The 9,005-nt window shown below is 39.5% G+C and overlaps 1 protein-coding gene across 1 annotated transcript in view; it reads right to left on the bottom strand.

The window, feature by feature from the left end:
• Positions 1–231: 231 nt before the first annotated feature.
• Positions 232–9,005, bottom strand: part of ATP8A1 (ATPase phospholipid transporting 8A1) — a 127,217-nt gene continuing 118,443 nt past the window's right edge. Inside the window, exons 34-37 of the mRNA XM_084856873.1 lie at positions 7,133–7,221; positions 6,516–6,608; positions 2,871–2,962; positions 232–2,293 (exon numbers count right to left, since the gene is read on the bottom strand). Coding sequence (XP_084712999.1) covers positions 2,196–2,293; positions 2,871–2,962; positions 6,516–6,608; positions 7,133–7,221 — 372 coding nt within the window. The 3' untranslated portion in view covers positions 232–2,195. The remainder of the gene's footprint in view (positions 2,294–2,870; positions 2,963–6,515; positions 6,609–7,132; positions 7,222–9,005) is intronic.

Raw genomic sequence — 9,005 nt, 5'->3', positions numbered from 1 at the left:
TGTCCCATAGAAAACATAAAGTAACAGCCCAAGTTTTAGAAAGGGCATGCCCTGAATTTTTTCTGTGCTTTAGGTCAAGTGATTTGGCCCCCCTTGTTGATTCATTCATTATCTATGCCTGAAGAAGCTTTCCTGAAGGCAATTTCTGGCTGCAAGACTGGAAGCAGGGCTGTTTTTAGTGAGACGGATTTTGGGGGGGATATTTGTTCCTTCTGTTTTATTTTCTTTTTTATGATTACTAGTGAAAAGGAACAGGGTCCTTGCTACTATGAATGGGTGCAACTGTGGCTCACAAGTATATGAAATGTTCTGGATCATTTAATAAATACAGTGTTCCTACTAGACATTGCTTTATAATTTGGACCTAATGTGGGAACAATCACACACAAACATTGCATTTATCAGAATATTTATACTTGACTTTATACTTGTCTTTAGTCAGGTAGAACAGTTGTACAGTGCACTCTAGTCAGAGATGGAACCTTCTATATAAAATATATTTTAAAAATAGACAAATTTAAATGGCTTTTAAAAACTCATAGCAGAGTACAAATTAATTTGCAATATAATATCAGATTCTGTCTTCCACATCCTGATTTTACAAACTGACATATTTAAAAGCATTTAATTAAAATATTTCTGATTATGAGGAGGCAAGTCTTACATTTCTGGTTAGAATATGAACACTTTTTTGTTAGCTTACTTTCCTTAGTATATATGAACACTGACATCTAAGAAAAACACAGAAAAACTATTGGTTGAAATCTTCAGACTTCAGCATAGTCTAATTTAAATCAAATTTGGGACTGTACACATGGAATATATTTGACAGCAAGAATAAATACTTATAGGGCAAACTGAAAATACAGCATAGTACTAAGCTAATGATACCTGTTCTTTGTTCTTTTAAATTATGAAAACCAACAAAATAATTACTTTGTAGCCAATTGCACATAAAATATTCTGACAACTAGTTACAAATAAAACCCAGCATTTTCAAATATACTTGTGCCTCAATCCAGCAAGTACAATCTGTGCACAGAAACAGGTTTCTGTGCATGGTACATACTTCCTGTTTGGATCCTATATATGCAAAAAGGTGTTGCATGGGTGGAAACCTACACAGGATGCATGCAGCATGTTCCTGCATCATGTGTGGACAAAGACATGGCTCGCTCTTTCGTTTGCGGGAAAGGAAACTGAATCAAGACACCACCTTTTCCTTTCTACTTGGACAGTAACCAGTGCCATTAGAAAATGGTGGCAGGGGACCATCTTTATGCACACAGCCTATTCCTGTGCACAAGTGTCCCTGGATCAGGATTCTTTAGCATAAGGAAAGGATATAAGGCAGATCAATATCTGTCTATAAGTCAAACAAGTCTCAAAAGACACATGCCCCTTATATGGAAAACAGCTGCTGTGTTAAGTGTATACTTTCTGTTAAATGAACATGAAAAATAAAGGCTTGTATAAGGCCAAAGGTGAAAGTGACCACAGATCTGGAAATGAACACAACAAAAAAGCAATCTGTATTAAGTTCACGTTATTGTAAAACTTTTCAAGTACAGAATATCAAGCATGCAATTCTGATATCACACTTGACATTGCCACTACTATCTTTCAAAATTTCTCGGCAAATGATTACTAAAATGAGAAATATGGAACTTCTTTGGCAAACTTCTTAGGCTAGTTTGACACAATTCCCTATAAATGCCTTGCTTTGAAATCTTACTTCATCACATGAATTAATGTAATTTAAAATGGTTATTTAGCACTTGTTGAAATCAAAGTCTCGTTACTTTAAATAATTCACCATTTGTAAACCTTTGCAAAGGCTATGGTTGTCAATGTATGCTATGTTGAGTAATCTGGCTGTTCATTATGTTCCAGATATACATATAGGAACAATACATATTCAGCTTCATTGTAAATAAGCAGTCTGGAAAGACTGAAGGTAATTTTCAATCTCTGTTTACATAATCCAAGTAACACATTGAAAAATTTAGAGATGGTGTATTACAGTATAGTTGCACAGTGCTTATGTCTACTCAATATGTGAACATCAGGGAATAAGAGCAACAACACACATCTTCCTCTAACCTCTGTTACTGGACCTTGTTAGCAGGCCCAGAAAATACATATTAGTTTGCCTTACTATGGCAAATGTTAGTGCTCTGTGACATTGTTCTCCTTCACCATTCATCAGGTCTTTGCTTTGTAGTATCGTAGGCTCTTATTACTTCAGATTGTGAAACAATCCCATTTTCATCTTGTGAGAAAGCATAACCATCTGTAAGTAGAAAGCCAAACTGAAATAAGAAACAGTGACTAGTTTCTTAAATAGTTCTAGTTTTAGTTAAATATTTTAAAAGAATCACTCAGTTTAAATACCAAAATATTGGGAAACACTTTGCTGAGAGTAGCACTAGCATTTTACAGAAAAGCAGGAATAAAAGCAGGAAAAGATCTGTTATACTGAGGCAATAAAGAATAGGTGTTCAGAGTGTACACAGAACTATACATATTGCAGGAACAGATAAATGTGATTGAAACAACTGAATTAAAATGTATACTCTCTCTGCTAAAGCAAAGTTCCTAGAAGGAATTAAAATTCCATGACATTTTTACCCATTTCAGACCAGGGGGTTGGAGCCAGAGAAGCACAAGCAGAGTTCTGCTCATGCAACAGGCTTTTACTGCTCCCTCATCTCCACTTCAGCTTCTTGATTTTTGCTGATTCACGCTCATTCCTGAAAAGCTGCTCCAGAGGGTCAGAGGTGGAAGGGCAAGTCTGTATCCAACCCAGTGACTCTAATCTAGTATCTATCTTTATTGTGTTTATTTCTTACTAGTCTCTAAATACTTACGAAGCAGGTTTTGTTGCAGAGATTCAGAGTGGTACAAGTTGACATGGTTTTTCTTAAAGACATTTTTCAGTAGCTGAGCTCTTTCGGTTAAGCTAGAAAGAAAAGTGAAATATTTGTCATATACACTAATATTTTAAATAATGTTCAGTCTGCTATAGGGGTTATTAAGCAGGGTCTGGAAAGTCAACTAAATGACATTACTTACTAGCAATTGTAGTTCTTCCAGACAAATTTTGTAAATTCCTAACTAATGACATAAGACACAAGCGAGATTGTACAGAACCACCAGAAGAGCCAGTAATCATTACTCTTTAAATGACTCCAATATCTCACAATTAGGAATGAACAGAGCATCTTTTTTTAAAGTATTATAATTAGAAACATGTAATTGTCAGATCTCCTCTTTAGATTAAAAAACAAAGCTAGCTGCACTGGTCCATGAGGAAAAAAAATCCACAATTGGGCAATACTTTGCTTAGGACCAACCAAAGTGCCACAAAAGATGGTGCAAACTTTCAAGTTATCCAGAACTCTTCATCGGGCTAAGTGGTATAAGGGGCAGGGGTTGGGGGAAGAATAGAAATGTCCAACAGTTAGGCCAGATGTTGTGGTTATGACATCTGCAGTTCAGATCCAGTGTCAAAACTGAGATTGCAGACTGAATGAATTAGTCATTGGCAGCTGCTGCAGGTATCAGATTACATTTAACGTTCTAGGACAAAGAAGCAATGGGTGACCCCGATTTCTGAAAACATAAAGGCTGCCAAGAGGCAGGGGTTACACTGGTAAACCCTACCTCCTGCAGCCCCCAACCCTCCAGAGCAATTAAAGGGGAGGGGGAATTGCCAAAAATTGCCTCTCTCTCCTATTCCACTGATAGATACCTGCCTCCTGTCAATGGAGTGACCCCAATGGCATATAACCATGGGTGTGCAGAGGGAAAAAGAAACAAACATGTATAACTCCTACATTAAGATATGGCTGTATCCTCTCCTTCCCTATAATATGCTTAAGTGGTAATTCAAAAAGTGAACAAGTGTGGGCAGCACCGCATTAGTGTAGCAATGTCTAATCTCTATAAGCTCTCCATGCCAACTACGACCTTTTGTGATCAGATGAAGCAGATCTACAAGAAGCTCTAGTAAGGTAAGACATTCTCTTGACCAGATACTTGTTCTACTTGTTTGTGTTGGAGGTGGAATCAAATGTTTGAGACAACTATGTTTTAATATACCCTTATATAGTAAGTCTAGGCATACGAGGGACTTGAGTGGGCTTAATATGCTCAAAATGATTAACAGTATTTAATAATAGCATATCACAAGTGTATTGTCATTTTGAACGATAAATTAAAGGAATATGTGATCTCTTAATAGGGATTAAAGGCACAATCCTATGGGGCTAGGTGGCTGCCTACTAACTCGGAGCAACCACCTATCTAATGCAGGGCAGGAGAAGCGTGGAGGGGATAGTCCCCTCCACGCTTCAACCACCCTGCCTTTGCAGCTATATAGCCCATTTTGGATGTGTTGTACCGGCATTTCCGCCTTCCCCACCCTGGAATGCCCCCCAGAAAGCCACGTTTTCACTGCTCCACAGTCCTCTTCCGAGTGCGGGGCCATTCTGAGCTGCCTGTGAGGCAGCACGGGCTCTGAGGTCGGTTCCCGGAAACCAACATATCCTATGGCCATCTAGCCGCTGACTAGCGGCCATAGGATTGCTCCCTTCGAAAGGCAAGTTCAAAGGACGTTTATAAAGGATGGTAAGTTTTTAAAAGTGTGATTTTAGTTAATTCAATTCCTCAACACATTCAATTCCGTTTATTTGTGGATTCAGAGAGAAATATTTGGCAGGAAATGTATCAGATCTCTCTGCATTTTTATAAGAATCCTTTCAGAATCATAATTTGAAAATAGTAGAAAGTGCTAGGGAAGCTGCTTGATTACCAATCTCCCCATCCTAAAGAGGTTTATTTGTAAATATGTTCCACTGTTTTCAATGAAACTTATACTGAAAGGCCAATTCTCAATAGTTATACTCAAGCTCACATACCCCAGTACAAAACACACCTCCTGTCAAGTGCGAACAGGGCATGCAACTGTGGAATTAAACACATTTCCCTTTTTTAAAGATGTGATGTCCCACTCTGATCTGGACTGCTGCATCTAAGCTTCTAAAGGAAGAAGCACCTAATTCTACACACATGTGCACTTCACATTTGATGGGGTGCATGTTATTTTTAACAAAACGTATACTGAAAATCCACTCTAGGTGTGTTTAGGACCAGGGTAGAAATTCTCTTCCATAGTATTTTAACTGCTATATCAGTACATTATAGGCTTATACATAGGTAAAATATATACTTGTCTATATAGTTCATATGGACACGTGTCTATATCGTTCATCTGTCTATACTTGTCTACGTAGTTCATATGGGCAAAATATATACTTGTCTATAAGTTCATATGGGCCATCTCTCATACAAGGCAGGGTGTCATTGTTCACAGAAATCTCATGTGAGAGAAAAACAGGCAAAGTGCTTGACACTCACATTTTCTACAGTATTTCACAATATTTTGTTTATTTGGCACTGGATATTTGACCCCTGTGTACCCAGTTAATACCTGTGTATCCTGCAAACTTAGATCCTATTCCTTCTTCTACAGTTCACAAAATTCTTTTAACCCTTGATCCTTTTGACTTTTTTCTTTGAAGAGTAGACTCCCATGTATTATCATAATTTGTTTTTGAAGGCCTCTTCATTTCAGGTGGTTTGTCCTGTGGAGTGGGCGGGATAACCTGTTTGAGAAATCCAAGCCCAAGTGTCTGGGGCATGGAGAACTAGTTGCATAGTTCTTTGAATGTTGGCCATTATACATAAAATAAGACAGCAATCTTAAGGTCCCTAGGAGAGCATCCCAGGGACCATAGGATTGTTTGGAATCCCCCTCCCAAAGCCACAGACACTACTACAACCTCAAGAGGGGGCTCTGAGTTCCAGTCCCCCTCCCCTGCCCCCTCACAGCTGCCATGGAAAGCACCATGCAGATTGCTTCCTGAGGTCACAAATGCAGCCTCAGAGAGAGGGAAAAGGGGGCATTTTGGTGGGTGGAGAGGGAAGGGGAGAGGCCAGGATATGAGAAATCTTATGGCCCCTCCAGCCCTGGCCCAGCCCCTGCCATCTCTAGATGGGCACACAGCCCCATCGAGAGGAAAAATGTTTAAATGGAGGACAGAGAAACTAAAATTGCCTCCGTTGTTCCTCACACCCTGCTGGCAGCAGCTTGGCAGGGCACTGGATATGTGGAAGACTCCAAGACTAGAGGCTTCCTTCTAAGGGGACCTACTGGAATAAGGGGTCTAAATGTATTAGAGTAAGATTTTGAAATCTGGCAGTACAATACCTTGATTTCATCCACAACAGTCAGCTTAATTACAACAGTATGTGGTTCGGTTCCGAGGCAAAATTAACTCAGTGGAAAATATTTTTTAAAATAAGTTTCAACACCAAAGCATTGAGGTTAAGCCAGAGACAACAGGATGTTTCCATGCTTGCTAACCACAATCGAGAATTTTCCTTGGTAAATGGTTGTATGATTGAGTTCTAATCTTTCATGGCAGAAATGTTTACAGGTATTATAGTACCTTTTCCCATGAACAACAGCTCCTGGATCTTGAGATTTTGCTTCCAACTCCTGAACTTCATCTACCAGTGTCTTAAATGCTGCTCGCTTGACTCTGCAATAAAAAATGCTTTCGGATCATTCATCCTGAAACGCTAAGTCCCTGACCATGAAAAATTACACAGACATTTTCAGCGTAAAAATTGGTTTTGTCCAATAATTTAAAATTCAACTCAAAAGTAATGTTACTTAAGAATGTACATAAATATTATACCTCAGCAGCTCATGCAAAGTCAAAGTTTTAAACAAAATTTCAGGATTAACTGTTGCAGAACTGGGAAATAGATTCTTCAAATAAACATTCAGCTCATAGGTGTTATATACACTTTAGAAACTACTAAACAGACATGTGACACGTCTCTTAAAAAAACCCATTTATATTAACTGTATATCAGATTATATTTGTATTAAAATAGTTTCTTTTCAAAGAGTTAGCTTCTCCATTAATTTGCTCTAATATTTTAATATCTATCAAGGCAGCTCATAATTTAGCAGACTAAATAAAGCCTTCGGTTACTAACACATGGATATACGTATTAATTTCATTTAAAGCCTATACACTGACAGTATAATACTTACACTTTATATACTACATCGAAGATCAAAGCGGTCATTGGAATACTTAATAAGCCCATCCAGAAGACACCAGAGCTGAACAACATAGCTGCCTACATGGATTTAAATAAAGGAGTTATGTACAGAAGGGAACTATGAAACATTTTGAATGAAGCTAGGCTGTATGGCTGAAAAATGGTAATTTACAAAAATTTGCATACTGGGAAAGAATTGGGGACAACCAGTAAAGATGTTTTGTGAGGAATTCGGGATTCTGCCAGGCAAATTCTTTTATTGTAGTCCATCTTTTCTCCTCCTCACCCACCCAAGAGGATGAGGAAAGCACTATAAATGTATGGTTGAATATTTCATAATGCCTTCTTCATCTTGCGCAGGAAAAGATAGATAATGTGGCGGGACCATAATGTTTGGAGGTGCACTTCATGTTCTCATTTCAGGGCAGAAGCTTACAAATGTCCCTTTCCCAGAAGCTTCAAGTAACAAAGGGGTCGTTAGGGCAGAATTGTGATCTATTTGATTGGATCTCCTAACCCTATTGGCTACAGGGGTGGGGTGTGCAAAGAGATACTTGTATTGTCACATGTAGTTTGATTGTGGAACAACATATATACCAAATTCCAGGTAATATGAAAGTAGCCTAATAAGTTTCAAAATGAACACTGATTTTAAAAATGAAATATCTTTCAGACAATTCTATGCATTGTTTAACCTTGAGTTCTAAACACACAAACCCTAATCCAGAGAAGGACAAGCAAGAGATCTATATGTAGACACGCAGCTCTATCTCTCGTTTAAATCTTCACCAAGGTTGGCTGTAGAATCCCTGTCCAAATGTCTGGAGATGGTGAGTGGCTGGATGGGGAGGAATAAGCTGAAGCTGAGCCCTGACAAGACCAAGGTACTTTTGGTGGGAGACAAGAGGAAGTTGGGGGATGTTGACCAGGTGTTGAATGGGGTACAGCTACCCTTGAAAGACCAGGTCCGCAGCCTGGGGGTCATTTTGGACTCCCAGCTGTCCATGGAAGCTCAGGTGTCAGCTGTGAGCCGGACAGTGCTGTACCAACTCCATCTGGTACGGCAGCTGCGCCACTACCTTCCTGACCATCTGCTCCCATTGGTAGTACATGCCTTGGTCTCCTCTCGTCTAGACTACTGTAATGTGCTCTACGTGGGGTTACCCTTGAAGAGGGTTTGGAAGCTGCAGCTGGTTCAGAACGCGGTGGCTCGCCTGATTAAAGGCAGCCGCTGGTGTGATCACATCACTCCAGTGCTGAAGGAGTTGCACTGGTTACCAGTTATTTTCCGGGCCAAATTCAAGGTGTTGGTTTTGACCTTTAAAACCTTATATGGTTCTGGCCGAGCCTATCTTAAGGAGTGCCTCCAGCAACACCAGACAGGCCGCTTAACAAGATCAGCCTCGGATGGCCTTCTCTCTGTCCCATCAGCCAGGACAGCTAGACTGGTGGGGACGAGGAAGAGGGCCTTCTCTGTGGTGGCTCCCACTCTGTGGAACTCCCTCCCTAGGGAACTCCGCCATGCCCCCTCTTTAATGAGTTTCCGCCATGCATTAAAAATGTGGTTGTTCAAGTAGGCATTTGGGGTGGGTTAGGGTATTTTTAGAAATATGATGTTTTAAAGTAGAATTTTATTGTCTTAAAACTGTTGTATTGCTGTACATTGCCCAGAGTGGCTGGGTGACCGGTCAGATGGGTGATTAAGAAATTCAATAAATAAAATAAATAAGAAATAATAGAACATTGCTTTTAAAAAGTTCTGGTGAATGGCAACACTCTATGACACATCGAAAGCTATTTGCTTGGATCTAAAGATTCCCCTGGACAATGAGAAGGCTTTCCTGCTTGCACACAGTAAACTG

This window comes from Heloderma suspectum, chromosome 5 (genome assembly GCF_057233095.1).
Source record: "Heloderma suspectum isolate Gila_16-S chromosome 5, 16-S_ref, whole genome shotgun sequence".
NCBI classification, from domain to species: domain Eukaryota; kingdom Metazoa; phylum Chordata; class Lepidosauria; order Squamata; family Helodermatidae; genus Heloderma; species Heloderma suspectum.
This window is presented reverse-complemented; position numbering and strand designations above follow the sequence as displayed.